Below are 20751 nucleotides of genomic sequence, written 5' to 3'. Positions count from 1 at the left end.
CTGGGAAGTATCTTAGCCTGCATCCATCTCAGAGAGGAGAGCTATGGCGTCTGCCTGAGACGTATGCCTGATTCTGCTTTCTTTCTCCCACAGTTCTGTTCTGTCTACTCCACCTACTATGTTCTGACCTATCAGGCCAAGCAATTTTCTTTATTAATTAACCAATGAAACAACAGACATACAGATGACCCTCCTCTATCATGTAGTTTTAGAATTCAGCCTGTTTTACACCTTAAAACCAGGAATATTTTATATTTTAGCTAGGGCAATGGTGGCGCACGCCTTTAATCCCAGCACTCAGGAGGCAGAGGCAGGCGGATCTCTGTGAGTTCGAGGTAAGCCTGGTCTACAAGAGCTAGTTCCAGGACAGGCTCCAAAGCTGTAGATAAACCCTGTCTCGAGAAACCAAACCAAACCAACCAACCAAACAAACAAAAAAGCAAACAAGGAGTATCTTAAAGTTTCTAATGCTGTGATAAACACCATGACTAAAATCGTGTTAGGGGAAAAGTTTATTTCATCTTAGAACTCTCAGGTCACTCCATCACTGAGGAATGCTGGTTCCTGATTATTGATCAGGAACACAAGCAGAGCCCATAGAGAAACAAGAACAGTTTGCTTACTGACTTATTAGTCAAAGCTTGCTCATCCTGCTTTATGACTCAGGACCACCTGCCCAGAGCTGATCACCACCCCCTCAACCCAACACACATCAATCGTGAAGCAAAATGCCCTACTGTCTTGCTCACCGGCCAATCTATTGGAGACATTTTCTCAGTTGATCTTCTGACTCCCCAAGTGATTCTTACTTAGGTCAAGCTGACAAAAAACATTAGCAACAACCAACCAATCAAACAAACAAATAACTTAGATAATACAGCAGACAAAGGAAGAAAATGACCCGTGGCAGTCAACAGCTGACTTGTCTTATGTCTCCCTCCTACTATAGAGGAGTCATTATATCAGTCTTGATTTCAACCACCAATCTGCCTGCTATTGTTTCTCTTTTAGAATCCTTAGGTCATGGCTTTCTGTGTCCTGCACATGGTTGTTAGTCATCCTCATTGGCAGAAATTTTATAATCATTTTACCTTGAGCAGCCTTGTTTACTTGTAGCCAGACTTCCATTAATTTACCTTTGATTATTACTTACATATGTATGGCTAATTCTCATTTTGTTAGTTCATATAGTACTAAACACCTGCATTTTAATATAGAAGTATAGTCTTAGATCTATAAATACATATTTAGTATACATTATCTGATATGCATAGTACCAGAAATGCTTTAGTTTAGTGGGTTTTCCCTTTTTGAAATATTGATATATAAATAATGAGATCTTTGGAAAATGGATCCTTGTTAACACAAAGTTCATTTATATGTCATCTCTACTTCATGTACTTATGCAGTATTCCCAGTGCACCTGCATTTTGATAGCAACTTAGCACATGAGTTTAAATGTTTTCACTCATGGAATATGTTGATATTCATAGACCAGATTTTAGTGCATTTCAGATCTGATTAAGGCTGTTCTGCCTGTACCATTTGAATCATTAACTAGTTTATCATGTTTTGGTCTGCTTTTTTTTGAGATACAGGGTTTTACCATGTATCCTGGGCTGTCCTGGCACTCCCTATGTTGACCAGACTAGCCTCAAACTCACAGAGATCCTACCTGCCTCTGCCTCCCTAGTGCTGGGATTAAAGGTGTGCCACTATGGTGGGCTTATATGCTTGAATTTGGTATATCTTATGTAATATATACTCTCTTAGTAATATATACTCTTTTTCTCTCTTTTTCTGTTTGTCTCTCTACTGATGGTCTTTATATAATTCTTTAGTGTTTTAATGTGAAATGACTAAATGGATTTTGTTTCTTTTGAAAACTACTCATTTCTTTCTAAATTCAAGTGAGCAGTGAGGATTCAGAAGACACTGACTTTCAAGAGTCAGGAGTTAGTGAAGAAGTCAGTGAATCTGAGGATGAACAGCGGCCTAGAACAAGGTCAGTATTACACATTCTTTGTATGTCTGTTTTGCTTTATTTTGCAAAGAAGGTTAGGAATTGGGCCAGTGAGATGGCCCAGAGAGTAAAGCTGCCTACTGCTAAGTTTGATGACCTGAGCTTGTTCTAGTACCCACGTGGTGGAAGGAGAGAATCGATACTTGTAAGCTATTCTTACAAGTATATTCCCTGCATATATACTCTGGCCCCCTCCCTCTGAAAAAGGGCTATTATTGATTGCAAATAAAGTTATACACACACACACACATATGTTTGAAATTAATTTTTGAAAGTGAGAAAGCTCAGTGGGTAAAGATACTTGCTGATAAGCCTTATCTTTGGAAATAAATTGGTGCAAAGAGAGAACTGATGCCTACAAGTTTTCTTAACTGCTACACATTGGTGCGTGCTCTCTCTCTCTCTCTCTCTCTCACTTATATACACACACAGGGAATAAATGTGTTTATGAAACCCTTAGCATTGTGCAAATTAATATATGTTAATAAAAATTAAGAAAACAAATAATTATATTTAGCCTGTAATAGTGGTGATGGTTGAACTCAGGGCTTTATGTATTTTTGACATTGATTCTACCAATGAGGTACAGGCCCAGATCTTCCTCTTTTTCTGTCCTTCCTTTCTTCCTATATTTTGGGGGTGGGGGTGGGTGGGCAGTGTTATATAGCCAGGGCTGCTGACTTGGAGTTTCTGTGTACCTGTGGTTGACCTTGAACCATTGTTACTTTTATTTTCACTTCTTGGGTGCTGAGATGTCAGGTGTTTCCTATCACCATTTTACTCTTTGGTAGGGCTTAGACCTAGAGCTTTGTGCTTTGCAGGCCAGAGCTCTGCCATCTAGTCCTAGTCCCTCGTTAGTGTTTTTAATTGCTTGATTTTGATTTTGTAGTGCTGAGAATGAAACCCTGTGGTCTTATGCATGCTATGTGCATGCCATACATTTGAGCAGTTGTGTCCAGAAAAAGTCAGTGTTATTAATACTACTAAAGTATATGCTTAAAAATTGCTAATATGCTTAATTTTATGATTTGTGCCTTTTATTATTACTAAAATAATAACATGGCATATGTATGCTGCTCAGTGGTGTAGTATGTGTTCCAGCATATACATGATCCAGACATGATATTTCCAGAATAGTACATACTCATCAGGAAGCATTTTATTTTATTTTATTTTACATTTAAAATTTTTCTTAAGGTCTGCAAAGAAAGCAGAATTGGAAGAAAATCAGCGGAGTTATAAACAGAAAAAGAAAAGACGACGGATTAAAGTTCAAGAGGATTCCTCCAGTGAAAATAAGGTAATAATGGCATTTATTGTTTGTTTGAATTATTATTCACCCATTATATTATACTTCATAGTAAATTCACCATTTTTGTTTGTATTCCATTCAGTAATTACATTTTATTATTTAATTTTTACTATTGAAAGAATCATTTGTTCTTTCTTATTTTTTGCCTTTAGCAAGAAAGTCTTTAATTCATTTTTAATATGTTATTGTATTCACATTTAAAACATTGTAATATAATGCAGTCATAACTTTTTTATGCAAATTGGTGTTTTGCCTGCTTGTGTGTCTGTGTGAGGGTGGTTGATCCACTGGAACTGGAGTTTTAAACAATTGTGAGCTGCCATGTGGTTGCTGGGAATTGAACCTGGGTCCTCTACAAGAGAAGTCAGTGCTCTTAACCACCGAGCCATTTCTCCAGCCCCAAAACATAACTGTCTTCATTCATTTTTTTCTTTGTTTAAATTCACAAAAATATCTATTTCACACAGTATATTCTGATCATGGTTTCCTCTTTTGAGATAGGATTCATGTAGTTCAGCCTGACCTTGAACTAACTCTGTTTCTTAGGTAGGCATTGAATTCCTGACCCTCTTGTCTCAGCTTCCTGAGTGCTGATGTGAATATAGGGCCTTAGGCATGTTAGATACCTACCCTTCACTTGAGACAATCTTCTAGGTCAGAAGGCTTTACTTTTTGAAAAACTAACTTTGGAAACATGTTATAATATACTATTTAATGGCCTTAATTGCTTTCGCAAACAATAATTTCAGGCCCACTGGACTTTTCAGAAGTTTAAAACATAATTTTGTGTGTGTGTGTGTGTGTGTGTGTGTGTGTGTGTGTTTAATGCCATGTGTGTGCAGGTAGCACTCCAAAAGAAGGCAATGGATCCCCTAGAGCCATTATGAGTCACTGGATATGGGTGCTGGGAATTGAACTTAGGTCCTCTGGAAGATCAGCAAGCCCTTTTAACTAGTGAGCCATCTCTTCAGCCCAAGACCCACTGAACTTTGTCATTTTTCTATCTTGATCTTTATTTTGCTCCTGGTGTGCTCTGATTTATGAATTTGACATTTAAAGTACCTTTTACAATAAAATATTTGCTTTTCTTCCTATCTTATTTTGTTGATGGCTTATTTTCAAGTTTAATTCATGTTGTAGTATATATTAGCATTTCATTTTCACATCTGGATAAACTGTTGTATATGTATATCACATTTTGAGTATTCTATTCATTCACCTGTTGTTGGACATCGCTTATTTTCTCCTTTTAATTGTTTTGAGTCAGGTGATGATGAGCATACCTGTAAATATTTGTTTTTATTCCTGCATTTAGTTTTTTCTGGTATGTGTACAAGTTGTAATTGCTGGGTCAGATTTCCATGTAGTTTTTCTATATTGGTTACATCATTTAGCATTCTTAAAAATACTGTACTGCCTCATGTTCACTGACATTTAGTTTCTTAAATTTGCTTTTATTAATCCATAATAACAATTACAATGTGCATAAAATGGTATCTAATTGCAGTTTTGAATTTTTTCCTCTGACCTGTCAGTTTGGCTATCTTTTCATGTTCTTGTTAGCTAATTGTATACAGTTTTAAAATTAATACCTATTTGATTCTTTAGCCCTGATTCTTTTCCTTTGTTCTGGTTTAATTGAAGTTTTTTATTCAACACTTGTTTATTTCTGCATATAATTAATAAAGTTTTTCATCTACCCCTTTTTGGCACATTACACAATACAACATGAAGTAAATGAATTAGAGCACTTTTACTGTTTTTCTCTGTATCTGAATTCCACAGAGCCATTCTGAAGAAGAAAAAAAGGAAGATGATGATGAGGAGGAGGAGGAAGAGGAGGAGGAGGAGGATGAAAATGATGATTCTAAGTCCCCTGGAAAAGGCAGAAAGAAAATTCGGAAGATTCTAAAAGATGATAAACTAAGAACAGAAACCCAGAATGCCCTTAAAGAAGAAGAAGAGAGACGAAAACGTATTGCAGAGAGAGAACGTGAGAGAGAGAAATTAAGAGAGGTAGCCACCATATTTCTGTTTGATATATAACTTTCATAGACTTATGTGACAGATTGCATACAGGTTTTCAAGAGTTGAATGTCTTAATACACTGTAGATTTCTGGGTAAAATTCTTTTACACCAGAGTTAGCATGCTATGCTTATTAGGCTATGCTTGTATAATTAAGGATTTGAAAACACTTGAGACTGTTACATGATCACAAATGATTATAATATGGTTAGTTAGGAAAATGACTTCCTTTTAAAATTTCTTTTTAGTTTCTAAAATTATGTGTATGTGGTACATATGTACCATGATACACATGTGTTTATCAGAAGGCACTTTGTGATTAGTTCTCTCCTTTTGCCTTTATGTGGGTTTTGGAGCTCTAACTCAGTTGTTAGGCTTTTGTAGAGAGTACCTCTATCTGCTGAGTTCTCGTCTCAGCTTTAAATTGATTTCTTATATGTATAATTTTTTTTAAAGTTTATGTTATTTTAAATTATGGGTTTATATGTATGTGTGCATGTGGGTTTGCTTCGTGTGTGTGTGTGTGTGTGTGTGTGTGTTTGCCCATGAAGACCTGAAGACGGTGTCAGATCTGTTGGAATTGGGGTTCTAGGCACAAGAGCTGCCTGCCAGACATGGATGCTAGGAACTGAATGCTTGTCCTCTGCAAGAGCAGTATGTGCTGTTAACCTCTGAGCCATCTCTCTAGCCCCGGGATTTCTCTTTTTGAATGAATTTTATAGTGAAAATGCTGCCAAATATATGTATGGAAAATTATATAGTAATCTTCCATGTATCCTTTATTCCAGCGTCATCCATTACTAATAGTACCAGATTTGTTTCATATATTTACCTACTTTTGGATTATTTTGGAGTAGATCACAGAAATGCTATCATCATCTATCAATAGTTGAGACTATAACATTAAAAATATAAGGATATTTTAAACATTATTATAAGGTCATATTATATTTTATTCCTTCATGTTATAGGATTTTGAGAAATGTGTTCTTTTTAAGTTGCGCTGCTTTGAATTTCTATATTTTCATTTTTCTGTGTTGTGACCTCTACAGCTCTTGGGATACATACACCTGTTGACTTTTTATGGATGTCTTTGTGAGTTGCCTTTTATGGTGAGCTCATTCTTTATCAATACTCACAACCCAATATAAAGGGGAATCAAAATTAAACCAGATATAGGAATAAGTTTAAAATCAGTAAATGCCAGCTACAACACCACTAAGAACCACAGGAAGAAAAATAGACAAAATAAGGATAGAGAGTAAGCTACGAAGTGAAAATTATTGTAAAAATAATAATAATGAATATATTTAATTTAAAATGAGGTAGGGAAATAAGCAAAGAAAGCATATTATATGGAGAAAAAGAACTTCCTGTCTTTACTAGCTAATGCTACTCATGGTCACAGTAAGCTTTTTTACTGTGGTCTGGGTAAGTGGCCAGCTCCTGTATGCAAGCGAGGCTGGCAAAATTTCCAAGACAAAAAGTTCTCCCTCCATGTGCTGTGTTTCTTGTGTGCATCAGAACCCGGGAGAAGGATGCAAAGCTTTCTTTACCATAGTAGAGGGGAGAACTCACATTCCCTGGTCCTTCATGTTATGATCTCAGAGTATTCAGATGTGCCCAAGGAAGGAGGTTGCAGACATCAAGGGGTTTTCCGCCTATTTGAAAATGTTTGCATACACTTAACCTCTTTAAAGAAGATAAATTCATTATCTTACCATTATTAGAGAAGTTGGGAGTGACTTAGCTGGGTATGACTACTGAATCCTCTGCTCAGTGTTTCATTAAGTTTAAGAAATTAACCAGGGCTATATTTTCGTCTTAGAGTTTGTGTTATTTTCTCAACTAGTTAACATCATGTGTTAGTTTCTTGCAGTTGAGTACATAGTCCCTTATGTACTACACGCTTCTTTCTGCTACATGGCATGTTGCTTCCGTTTTTTGCCCCATAGGAAAGCATTTCAATCTTTTGAATGGCTAACTTTGAGTTCAGGCCTATTTAGGAGAGTTTAAGTCTGAGTTAAATGATGATTAGTCATATCTGGGACTAACATCAAATTGTATTTATAGGTCTTAACCACACTCAACAAGGGCCGATAATACAGGACGTTTATATCAAGAGGCAAGAATACTGGTGCCATTTTAAAATTTTGCCTACTATGTCTTGCAAACAGGCCAAGGCATTTTAAGAAATTAAATTTTTTGTAGTGGCTTTTCCTTGTGATATGCCATGATATCTATGCTAGGACATAACTGTTGAATACTTATTATGTACTAAATTCTTAATATATGCTTGTAGTGGGTGGCTGCGGGCAGGCCTGCTTTTCGTCCCGCCCTGCTCCTGCAAGGCTAGCTTTACACCCGAAATAACAACACACAAATTGTATTCTTTTAAATACTGCCTGGCCCATTAGTTTCAGCCTCTTATTAGTTAATTCTCACATCTTGCTTTAACCCATATTTAGTAATGTGGGTAGCACCACAAGGTGGTGTCTTACCGGGAAAGATTCAGCATGTCTCACCTGGTGGCTGGCTCCATGGCGACTGTCCCAGAGAGGAGAAGCATCTGCCTCACTTCCCTTCTTCCCAGCATTCTGTTCTGTCTACTCCACCCACCTAAGGGCTGGCCTATCATATGGGCCAATGCAGTTTCTTTATTAACCAATGAAATCAACACAAACAAAGACTCTCCCACATCATGTGCTGCTTTATTTTCCACAGTTCCTCTGAGGGCTCTTGAAACACATTCCTAATTTTCAAGTATAGAAACTAATGTTAAGAAAATTTACATAGCAAAATGAAACAGAATTTGGACCTTAATGTATATGCTCAACTCTGTCTCCCAGAATTATTCTTGATGTGTTTATCACTTAAAACTTCATGTAAATTTAGTGTCCATGTAATTCATTATGAACCTGTGATTTAATTTCCAATTTTTATGTATAAAATTTCCTAGTTTCTTATGTTTGTTTCAGGATAACTTCTAGTCTAGATGTGGTGGTAAACACCTATAATCCCAGCATTTAGGAATGGAAGAGAGGTTGACTATTACTTAAGGGCATATTTTGTTTTTCAGTTTTTAGAGACATTGTTTCATGTTGCAAAGTTTGTTTATGAACGTAATATTTCGCTTAGGCTGTCTTTGACCCCCTGATCTTCCTGGGTTTACTTTCCAGGTGTTAAGAGTATAGGCTTTGTCACCATGCTTGACACAACGTTTTGTTTAGTTTTCTATGTTAAGGCATTGAGCCTTAGGGCCCAGCACATGTTAGGCAAACTCTCCACTATCCAGCCATACCCCACCTCTACAATTTTTCTAATTAAGAATTTTTGTTCATTTTTTGCATGTGACAATAAATTGTTCACATAAACATTTCTTTTGTTAAAACATGATTGGGTTTGGGCTATATGGAAGCAATTTTCTAGGTCTAAATCTGTTGCTTAGTTCCTATCTTTAAAGTGTGAGTTAGGGTTGACAAAATATGTGTGTACACATACTTGTGCTCATAAGTATGTTAAATTAAGGGTTTTGTTAGTATATATGTATATTTGTGTGTGTGTGTGTGTGTGTGTGTGTGTGTGTGTGTGTGGTGCATATTTATGTAGAACTCAGAGTTCAGCCTGGAGTGTCATTCCTTGGGAACTATCAACCGCACTTAAGATAGGGACTCTCAGGGACATGGAGTTGCCAGGTATATTATGCGGACTGGCTTCTGAGTGATAGTATCTGCCTTTTTCTACTACCACAAGGGATAGCTTGCCTTTTTCCTTCTTGCCTTCTTTTGTCCTTTTGTTCTTTCCCCCCTCCCCTGCCTAATTGCCTGCCTGCCCACCGTCTCTCCCTCCTTCCTTCCACGCATTTTGGGGATTGGACTCAGGTTCACATGCTTGTACAAGCAAGTACTTCACTGACTGAGAGAGCTATTTACTTAAAATCCTACTTAATACAACTGTATTCCAATATTTTGGGTGCTATAGTGATTTCAAGTCTATATGAGGTTTTCTTTTTCTCTGGAAAACATGAACCTGGGTATAGGTGTGTTTATGCTTTGGAAAAATCTATCTTGTTAAGATTGATACTAAGCTGGACAGTTGTGGCTAATGCCTTTTATCCCACCACTTGGCTCGTAGAGGCAGGTGGATCTCTGTGAGTTTCAGGCCAGCCTCATCTGCAAGAGATAGTTCCAGGACACCAAGGACTGTTACACAGAGAAACTCTGTATGGAAACCCCTCCTAAAAAAAACAAACACAAAAACAAAAAAGATTGCTACTCCACCATTGCTTGAAAGATTTCCATGAGCTTAACTATCAACAACTCCCTTTTTTGTAGGTGATAGAAATTGAGGATGCCTCACCTACCAAGTGTCCAATAACAACCAAATTGGTTTTAGATGAAGATGAAGAAACCAAAGAACCTTTAGTGCAGGTTCATAGAAACATGGTTATAAAATTGAAACCCCACCAAGTAGATGGTAAGAAGTTATTAAATGACTCAATCACTTTTAGCTAAATTTTACCTATATTTTGTTTTCTTCTGTTTGTCTAGCATTTTGCTAATCACTGGAGATACATTGTAAAGCAATAATATGATTACAGCTGTTATACATCTTACCAGGAAGGGAGAACAAGTTTTAGTGACTGCAAGCATAGTGTTTTAAATTGTCAAGAAGAGCTCTTACAAGTGGGAAGCAGAGTACATAGTACTTGGCTAGAGCAGTTAGGAACAAACACAGTTAACCAAAAGCTTTCTTAGGGAAATGCCATTTCAACATTTTCAAGTAACTGTTTAATTGATTTTCCCACATTAGTATTAGGAAGTTATTCAACTGTTCCTATTCTCTGCTGTGTTACTATAGAACGACTACTTTAATTTTAAATGTATATGTGAAGTAGTCCATAAGGGAAATTCAACTGTTTCTACTTCTTGGATTAACAGCCCTGTTTATTGTTTAGTTTCTATTGCTCAACGAACAATTTTCTTTCCAGAATAGTTTTCTGGTTGATTCAGTAGACCTTAATGTGTATTTGATAGGAAGCTCTGCCCTCTTTGGTTAAAGTTTCTGTTTTTCAAGTATTCTTCTACCTTTTAAAGCTATCTTAAGGTATAGAGAAATCCAGCGTTATAGTTTAGGGTATTTGAACAGACATCCCCGTTTTCTGCTTGTGTTTTAGTTCTGCTTTACTTTAGCAGAAAAAAAAACAGTTCTATTTGTATTAAGAATGTTTTTAGTCAACAACAACAACAACAACAAAATATCGTTAGCGCCCATTGTTTTTTGAATGCTATTTCTTGGGTGTTGGAGAGATGGCTCAGTAGCTAAGAGTACTTGTTGCTCTTGTAGGGCAACTTGGTTCGATTCCCAGCACTCATATGGTATACATTTAGACACATAAAATAAATGTTTAAAAAACAAAATCAAAAGCTTGCTGTTTCTTACAAGTTTTGGTTTCTCATTCTTAGGTGTTCAGTTTATGTGGGATTGCTGCTGTGAGTCTGTGAAAAAGACAAAGAAATCTCCAGGTTCAGGGTGTATTCTTGCCCACTGCATGGGCCTTGGTAAGACCTTGCAGGTAAGAGCTATAGGAAATAAACCTATCCATTTTGCACATATATTAATAAGTGTTTTGGATTCTGCTGTGTTTTAGGTGGGTTGTAGAGATACAGCAGTAAAGAAGAATAAGGTCCCTTCTCAAGTATTGTATATTGCATATTGTGGTGAGGAAAGAAATTTAAAAATGTACTTTCCGATACTGTTAAAAGGGGAGGATCAAGAGTTAGGGTAAACATATTTAAAGAGATGGTGTTTGTGTATGCATATTCATATATGTGCATAAAAACAATGGAAAAAGAGGCCATGAATTAGAGAGCAAGGAGGAGTATGTGCGAAGTTTCAGAGGGAAGAAAGGGAAGGAGGAGATGATACAATTATTTTATATTATCTCAAACAAAAGAAAAAGTTAAAAACACAAATATTTTTGACAGCACTACAAAAAGAGCGATGTTTGTATAAAGGTGCTGAGTGATAGAGTTGAGGCAGTGTGCTTGCAGGTGTGACTACCAACAGTTTCAAGGATACAAGGTGAAATTTGTTTTTTTTCCAAGACGGGGTTTCTCTGTGTAACATTCCTGATTGTTCTGGAACTTGCTTTGTAGACTAGGCTGTCCTCAAACTCACAGATCAGCCTGCCTCTATTTCCCATGTCCTGGGATTAAAGGCATGCACCACAACTGCCTGGCCTTCTTACTGAACTTTATAGTTTGTGATGGTAATAAGAATTTAAAGTCCTTTTCACTGCTAAAAGTCCTTCATTTCTAGGACTGGTTTTAATGTTATATTTATTTATCTATATTTTGTATGGGTTTGAAATTATGATCTTGCTTTTTTGGCTGGCTTATTATTTAAAGCAAACTGAGTAAGTTGTGTTTGATTTTTCTAATTTGTTTTGTGTGTATTTAAATGGAAATGTAACTTTTATTTACTTTATTGTAGGTGGTCAGTTTTCTTCACACAGTTCTTTTGTGTGACAAATTGGATTTCAGTACAGCTTTAGTAGTTTGTCCTCTTAACACTGCTTTGAACTGGATGAATGAATTTGAGAAGTGGCAGGAGGGACTAAATGATGATGAAAAGCTTGAGGTAACATTTAGTTATGTTTCCTATTGAAGCAATAGCATGAGATTCCTATGTGGAAAGAAGATTCTTAGTTACTAATGCACATTTCAATGGCAGTATTTAAAACTGTTGTTTTAATAGCTACTGTTAAACCTTTATTTTTCAAGGTCTCTGAATTAGCAACCGTGAAACGTCCTCAGGAGAGAAGTTATATGCTACAGAGATGGCAAGAAGATGGTGGCGTTATGATCATAGGTTATGAGATGTACAGAAATCTTTCTCAAGGAAGGAATGTGAAGAGTCGGAAACTTAAAGAAATTTTCAATAAAGCTTTAGTTGATCCAGGTAAGGTACTATCAGCGCTGACATGACAAAGCCAGTTGAAAAATATGTGTTTATCTGTAATTTAAGAGTTATTAATTGAATACTTACTAAGTAGCCAGTACTTCTTTCCTTTGTCCATTAGGTTTTATTTTTTCTTAGTTCTACATATAATTTAAATAACATAAAATCATCCTTAATACTTTTAGCTATTGAGTTTTAGTGTTTTGATCTAAGGTTGGTGTATTAGAATTTTAACTACTGTATCATTTCAGCAGATTTTTTTTCAGTGTATCTTGTGAATGGTTTTAAACAGTTTTTAAAATCAGGCATGGTGGCATGCGCCTATAATCATAGCCCTCCCTATTTGACAGGGATGTCTCTGTGACTAGCAGAGGGTCATCTTTGCCTTCTGATCCTCATGCCTCCACTTCCTGAGTGAGTGATGGAATTATTGACATTAACCCTGTCACGTGGTTTATGTGATGATGTGGTACTACAAATTAATCCCAATGCCTCGTGCATATTAGGTCATATCCTTAGCCTGAAATTTAATTTTGAAGTAAGTTTTATATGCTGGGCATGGCAAATCATCTGTTCTCCTAGTATTTCTGAAATAGAGGCAGTAAGATCATATGTCCATCTGAAACAGGATGGGGCATGCACTAAAATAGCTTAGTGGGTGAAAGCTGTTACTCTGTATGCCTGATGATCTGAGTTCAATTTCTGGGAATTGGTGCAAGAATGGATTCCAGAATCAGTTCAAGATGTAATGATTTATTTTATTCTTAAATTTCATCTTACTTAGTCTGAGAGAGAGAGGGGAGGGGTTGAGATTACAGGAATGAGTAGAATTGATGAATGTGAACATGTGTTCCATGGTTTGCATGTACAGAGGACAGAACACAACTTTTGACCTTTCCACCACCGTAGGTTTCTGTGATAGAGCTCATGCATTTGCAACAAGCCTGAGTACTTTGACTTACTGAATCATCTATCTGGCTCCCTTTTATTTTAATGGTGGTCTGAATGCTATTGGAAACTGGAAGCCGGCATATAATTCCGTATGCTTCTGTTTTCTCTTCTTTATCCACTACTTTGAGGTTCTTAGACATTCTCTTTGGCTCCTAGTTAGTACATCTCGGATAGCAATTTACCAGTTATTTAACTCATGAGCACATTGCTGTCACTTCATGAATTTTTGCTTTCTTAGCCACCAACAAAGTTGGTACAGTTTTAGGTGAGAAGAGAATATACGCAAAAGATTTAAAACAAGATTTAGTGTTATGTGGCAGAGACAGGAGGTAAAGAGACAGATAACCATAGAGCCAAGATCAAAAAAATGTAAACAACAATTCTTGGAGATACTAGTAGATCAGAGGACAAGCAGGAGCTCTTAGGAACACAAAGGAGAGGAGGGCTAGTTAGCTGAGTAAATGCCTTCAATTCTAAACCTTCTATGGGATTAAGTCTATTGCTGTTCAGCTTCCCAGCAAACAGTTTCAGGTGCTAGGTGTACAGTATCCAGCTTGATCTGTAATTAATGGATTTTTCTTGATGTAACCTAACACTGCTTTAGTAAATTCTGGTTAATGTGCAATATAATTCTAAATATAGTTTTAGCTGATAAGATGCTTATTTTACTTTAAAATGTATTCATTTACTTTAATTTTTAAGTTATTTTTAAAGTATTTTTTGTGTGTTTTGCTTGTATTTATATCTGCACCATGTGTGTGTCTGGCACCTGAAGAACTTGTTAGGTCCCCAAGAACTGGAATTACAGAAAGTTATGAGCTGTCATTTGGCCCTTGGAACTGAACCTAGGTCCTTTATAAAAGCAGCAAGTCCTCTTAGCCTTTGAGCCATCTCTCCAGTCCTCTTGTTAGTTAATTTTTAAGTTTAAATTTCTAGGTTATCCTTGTTATGACTTCAAGAATACTTTGGTTTTCCATTAGTATTTTGTTAAATTGTGTGTGTGGTGGGGGAGGAGAGTTGTGACAAGGTTTTTTCTACATAGTTGAGGTGGGTTTTGAATGCTTGATCCTTCCCTGTCCTTGTCACTGTCCCTTAAGATTAGAGATAGTTTTAAGTCTCAAACTATTTGTATTGCAATGAGTATCTCATAATATATACCATGTATAACATATACCAAGAGGAATGTCTTTAAAACATTAACTAGTCCCAGCATTTAGTGTTAGTTATTTTAAATAAGATGCAAATGTTTTATGACTTCTTGTAATTAGTTTTTATCATTTCCTTTTTAAAATACTTTTTATTTATGTGTGTGGGTGTTTTGCCTGCATGTATTTTTGTGCACCAGGTTCATGCCTGTTGCTCATGGAGGCCAGCAAAATGTGTCAAATCTCTTGGAAATAGAGATATGGATGGTTGTGAGCCATGCTGTACTTGCTGGAGGTGGAAGCCAGGTCCTGTGGAAGAGCATCAAGTCTTTATAACCACTGAGCCACTTCTTTATTCAGCCCCTATATTATTCCTTATAGTTTTGATATTTGTCTTTTTCATGTATATATAAATTCTTCTTTGTCTTTTGTGATAATTTTAATGTAATCTATAGCCAAAATATTATCTTTGAAGATATTTCATTCTAATTGTTAAAAGTGCTTAAGCATTTTAAAGTATCTTAGTTCTAAAAGTTATTTTTTTTTTGTCATCCCCCAGAAGATAGTTCTTTTTGAAAGTCTGTTAGGAGTGATCTTCTTCACTTGTATTTCTCTCTCTCTTTTTATGTTGGTTAAGTCTTTTGTTTATTTGTTTGTTTGTTTTTCAGGCAGGGTTTCTCTGTGTAGCCCTGGCTGTCCTGGAACTCACTCTATAGACCAGACTGCCCTCAAACTCAGAGATCCTCTTGTCTCTGTCTCCTGAGTGAGTGCTGAGATTAAAGGCGTATGCCAATATCACCTGGCTGTTGGTAAAATCTTTAAGCTTTAGTCTTCAAGGTTCATAGACCTTAATACTACTTATAGTAATACTTTAATACGTGGCTGTGGTTGCTTTAATACTAATCAGTGCTATTTCAACCATTCACAGTGACACATAAAATATGATTGTGCTTGTAATAATGTTATCTTCTTTCAAGACCAGCATTATAAAATGATTAACTGTAGATACATCCATGAACAGCCTTTTTAGTTTCATTGGTTTAAATTAAGCATTGTTTTTGTATACATTTTTATAGGCCCTGATTTTGTTGTTTGTGATGAAGGCCATATTCTAAAAAATGAAGCATCTGCTGTTTCAAAAGCTATGAACTCTATACGATCAAGAAGGAGGATTATTTTAACAGGAACACCACTTCAAAATAACCTAATTGAATGTGAGTTAATATATACCTTTATGCTCTAGAATGCTGTTGTTGACTCATATAATTTTGCACTGTTACCATTTTCCTAACTTTTGTTTGTGTAGTCCCTTACCATGATCTATAGTTGATTCTTCTGTAAAAGAACAACATGCTCATAAGTTAAATGCTGTATGGATATGAGTAGCATACCACAAGACATGTGCTATTGTCATTGCTCAGATATAGCTAAGGAAACTCAAATATTTGAAAAAAGTATCAGAATTCTTTAACGATTGCTTTAAAATATACAGAATGTATATGTGCTTATTCAGTGTGTCTTATAAGGGCATATATCCATTTTGGAGGAAGTACTAGTAAGGAAACAAAAAGAGGCTGAGTGTGGTTGTATACACGTTTGATCCCATCACTGAGGAGGTAGATCTTTGTGAGTTCTAGGGTTGCTGATACTACACAGTGAAACCTCTCCACTTGCAAAAAAAATGTATAAAAAGAAATGCTGGTTGTGAACAATTTTGGAAGAGAAAACTGAAATATACAGAGAGGTTCCCTGTGAATATCCTTCATTTTCTTGGAATGGAACAGGAGCTTATTTAGCAAATTCCAGTTGTCATTATAGAGTTTCGTGTTTTCCATTATATCAGGCTTTTTATTTGTTTGTTATTTTTCCCATTGTTCTTTTGTTCTCCTTACTACAGAAATGCTATTTTCATTGTGGTGCTGTTTAATATAGGGCAAGTGATGGCACCTTTAAAGGCTTGCACAGCTGAATCAAAAACAGAATTAGTTGCATCATAATAGCTTATTATCTACTTTTATTTTATTTCGTATTTATTTTTTACAACATGCCCTCACTGACCATAAAATCATCATTATAGTTATATATACTTGTTTTGTTTTTCCTGTAAAGAATAGTGATTTAGAATCAATCACTTTTTTAGAAGAACTAGGCCTAGGGTTTAAGGATGGTCTCTTTCAGTTTCTCATATGATTTATGTAGTTCTAGATCAGACTTAGAACCAGATATTTTCCTAAACTTGCCTTTTCTCCTCACCTCCCTTCCTGCCTCCGGTTTCCCTTCCCTTTATAATCTGAGGTTTGGCAAGAGCAATATTGGGGAGTTTTTCTGGGTTTCCATCTTTAATGTTATTAATGAATCAATGTTTTGTCTCTTAGATCATTGCATGGTTAACTTTATCAAGGAAAATTTGCTTGGATCCATCAAGGAGTTCAGGAATAGATTTATAAATCCAATCCAGAACGGTCAGTGTGCAGATTCTACCATGGTAGATGTGAGAGTGATGAAAAAGCGTGCTCATATTCTCTATGAGATGTTAGCCGGATGTGTTCAGGTACAGATGCTTCCATAATAAGAATACTGCCATCCCAAATTATTTTCTGAATTGAAGTTTCAGCTGCTTTTGTTTCTTTTTTTTTTAGTTTTGCATCTCTTTAAAAATCTGCCATTTATTCATATTTGTAATATGTTTCACAGTTTAAGAACACAATTGATTAATGCTCTTGCCCCATATATTACTATGTTCATGTTTAAATTCATTGTCTTAAGAAAGGGGAGTTCTAAAGACGCACAGCTGTTATGATTAAGAAATTCTTTTTTGTACTGTGGCATGGTGTTCAGAACCTCACTGTTTGAAATAGTTGTAATAGAGGCTAGTATGAACTAAAAGTAGAACTGATTTCAAAGTAATCCTTGACACACCATTTTAGGGGCTGGCAAGATGGCTTAGTGAGTAAATATGCTTGCTGCACAAGCGTGGCAACCAGAAATTCCTGTAAAAGTGGAAAGAGAAAATTTGCTCACATAGTTGTCCTGGGCTCCACATTTATGCTGTGACACACATGTGGTTCATATATTCATTCACTTTTTAGTCATACATCCAATCACAGACACACACACACACACACACACACACGCATACAATGGTTTCGTTACTTTCAGGTATATACTGAACAGGTTAGTAGTGTTATTTAAGTAAGACTGTTGGTGAATCTATGTTTATAGATAGGTAAATATCTTGTTATCAATTCAGAAATTTTAAGATCTACATTCTCTCTGAGGACACTAAACCCTAAGGGTGGCTATAAAGATGATCCATAGTGAAGCAGAATATCTTTTAGGATGGCTATAATGCTGTCATAGAAGACAGTTGTGTTTGATTAGATTGGCTACTTGTACTCATAAGTACTTTGTTTCTTTATTGCTATTATTACCCAAGTAGTAAGTTGGGTTTTTTTTTGTTATTTTGTTTTGTTTCAAGTAGTTATCTCTATTCAGCTATTATTAATATTATTTTCTGTCCCTACAGTAACATGGTTTCATTGGTGTTTCTTTCTTTTTTTTTATAGCATGACTTATTTTCTTAAAGGGACAAACGTAGCTTCAGAAGTTACTTGTTAGTGTTGGCATAATTCAGATTGTCTTAGAAATTGAGTTTTGTGTGTATGTGTGTGTGTTTTCCCCCTTTTTCTTTTTTCTCCTTTATGATGGGTTTTCTTTTTAGCCTAGGCTGGCTTGGAAGCCTTGATCTTCCTGCCTCAGCATCTCAAGTGTTAGGATCACAGGCATATGCCTCAACAGTTGGCTACGTGACACTTTTATTTTTTTCTGAGACAGGAGTTTCCCTGTGTAGCCCTGGCTATACTGGAACTTGCTTTGTAGACCAGGCTGGCATCGAACTCGCAAAAATTTGGCTGCCTCTGTCTCCAGAGTGCTGGGATTAAATGTGCACACTACCACTGCCCTGCCTATGTGACACTTTTGATTCCCATGATTTACATGAAAAGCAAGTCATTTTTGATAGTATTACTTACCACATGACTTCTCCTACTTATACTTTTTTTTTAAATACCGAAAAGATTATCTTGAGAACTTGAATTTTATTAAACAGTCACGTGTAATCACTTTATTTTAAAATCTGATGGGCATGTTGCAGTATCTTTTTTTTAAACCAATGTATCATTATATAGTCATATGACATATATTAAGTATAGTCATATGTGGTTTCTGTTACGACTTGAGAGGGTAAATGTCATTTAGAAAATACTATGTGTCTTTCAACATCCAACAAATGAGAGCTCTTCAGTTTTTATATGTTTAGATAACTGATTTGCATTCTGTCTTGTTAATTGCAGAGGAAAGATTATACAGCATTAACAAAGTTTTTGCCTCCAAAACATGAATATGTATTAGCTGTGAGAATGACTGCTATTCAGTGCAAGCTCTATCAGTACTACTTAGATCACTTAACAGGTAACAAATGCATTCAGTTGTTTTCATCTTCTGTATGAATATGCTCTTGGTAATTTTGCCATTTTTAAGTTTCATTTTTTTTACATTTGAATAAAATAAGTATGCTTAAGACATATATAGATCTAATCTACATGGGAAGTAGAAAAATACAAGATCTCCTGTGTAAATTGGGAGCATGGGGTCTTTGGGGGGAGTGTTGAAGGGGAGGGGAGCAGAGAAAAAATGTAGAGCTCAATAAATATCAATAACAATATCACAATTACAATTAAATTAAAAGTACTATCAAAGCTAAGTTCAAGGGACAAACTTAAAGCAATAATTGTTTAATTGAAGTGCTCTTCAACTAAACATTGTATATATGGGAACCTCAGCTTGATTTTCAGCACCACCAACAATATGCAAGAAAATGCACACAAGTATCTGTGTATTATGTGAATAAAGCCTTTAATTAGTTAAGAACTAGTTCAGGTCAGGCATGGTGGCACACCCCTTTAGTCATATCTCTGGGGAGATAGAGGCAAGTGGATCTCTGAGTTTGAGGCCAGCGTGGTGTTCAGGGTGAGTTCTCGGAAAGCCAGGGCTCCACAGAGAAACCCTGTCTTGAAAAACCAAAAAACCAAAAAAGGGCTACTTCAGAAGAATTACACATGCGGAGTAAATCTGTAAAAGAGAACAAAAAAAATTCAGAGTAATTTTTAAAATATTCTACATTTATATGGAAAAGCATGTAAATTATATCCATGAAATTGTGTCTTAGTTATCAAGTTCACAAGGTTTGAAGGTAAAATCCAAGGCAAATCATATTATCCTCTCCAAAAACCAGAGAAATGTTTAAAATGTTGACTGAAGTACTGTTAATTTATTCTCAGTATTCTTTTAAAAACTAGAATGCGCAGTTATTATTATCTATGTGTCCTACCCAGTATACTTGATGTTATACTTCTTTACATAACAACCTGGTTTCTTGTTTGGAGTTAGGTTTCTGCTTATTGGCCCTAACTGATGAATACATATAATAAGAATAGTAAATATAGGTGAAAAGTTGCCCTTTAGCCCACCTGCATATAGTTATTGATTTAAAAAGAAACTAGACTCGGTGGCACATACCTATAAATGAAAGTGTTTAGAAGGTGACAGCAGCAGGATTAGTAGTTCAAGGCCATTGTCTTCTGTTACATAGGGAGTTGGAAGCTCCCTGAGATGAGATGCACAGACATCTTAAGAGAGATGCTTAGCTGGGAATGGTAGCAGGCATCTCGCTGTGAGCTCCAGGCCATCCGGTTCTACATAATGAATTCTGGGACAGCCTGCTGCTTAGTCAGACCAGGTTGGGGGAGTAGGCAAGAGGAGAGGAAGAGACAGAAAGATGGAAAGGGAGAAGTGGGGCAGGCTTGACAGAGTTAGAAAACTTAGTAAATGTCTCATCTGAAAAAAAAATGAAAAACAAGTGGGTGGGAACAATGGTGGTCTTTAATTCCAGGACTTGGGAGGCAGAGGCAGGCAGATCTCTTGACTTCAAGGCCAGCCTGGCCCACAAAGTGAGTTCCAGGGAAGTCAAGACTGTTAAACAGGGAAACTCTGTCTAGAAAAACTAAAAAACAAAACAAAACTGATCAGGAATCACCTTCTCTCTCCTCGCTTCTTCTTAGCTTCTTCTGCCTCCCTTTCTTTTCTTCTCCCACTCACCTTTCTCACTTTGAGATATGGTCTGCCTGTGTTCACCCGGCTGTCTTGTACTCTTTCTCACTTTGAGATATGGTCTGCCTGTGTTCACCCGGCTGTCTTGTACTCTTTCTCACTTTGAGATATGGTCTGCCTGTGTTCACCTGGCTGTCTTGTACTCTTTCTCACTTTGAGATA

General features: G+C 36.2%; 1 protein-coding gene across 15 annotated transcripts in view; it reads left to right on the top strand.

The window, feature by feature from the left end:
• Atrx (ATRX chromatin remodeler) overlaps positions 1-20751 on the top strand; it is a 166631-nt gene that overhangs the window by 94700 nt on the left and 51180 nt on the right. For all 15 annotated transcript variants that reach the window (XM_038316110.1, XM_038316102.2, XM_038316101.1 and 12 more), the window contains 10 exons: positions 1912-2005; positions 3221-3323; positions 5121-5351; positions 9697-9838; positions 10828-10937; positions 11858-12004; positions 12148-12325; positions 15498-15635; positions 16797-16972; positions 18774-18891. In XM_038316110.1, the coding sequence (XP_038172038.1) occupies positions 1912-2005; positions 3221-3323; positions 5121-5351; positions 9697-9838; positions 10828-10937; positions 11858-12004; positions 12148-12325; positions 15498-15635; positions 16797-16972; positions 18774-18891 (1437 nt within the window). The remainder of the gene's footprint in view (positions 1-1911; positions 2006-3220; positions 3324-5120; positions 5352-9696; positions 9839-10827; positions 10938-11857; positions 12005-12147; positions 12326-15497; positions 15636-16796; positions 16973-18773; positions 18892-20751) is intronic.

Source organism: Arvicola amphibius, chromosome X, assembly GCF_903992535.2.
Source record: "Arvicola amphibius chromosome X, mArvAmp1.2, whole genome shotgun sequence".
Taxonomy (NCBI): Eukaryota; Metazoa; Chordata; class Mammalia; order Rodentia; family Cricetidae; genus Arvicola; species Arvicola amphibius.
This window is presented reverse-complemented; position numbering and strand designations above follow the sequence as displayed.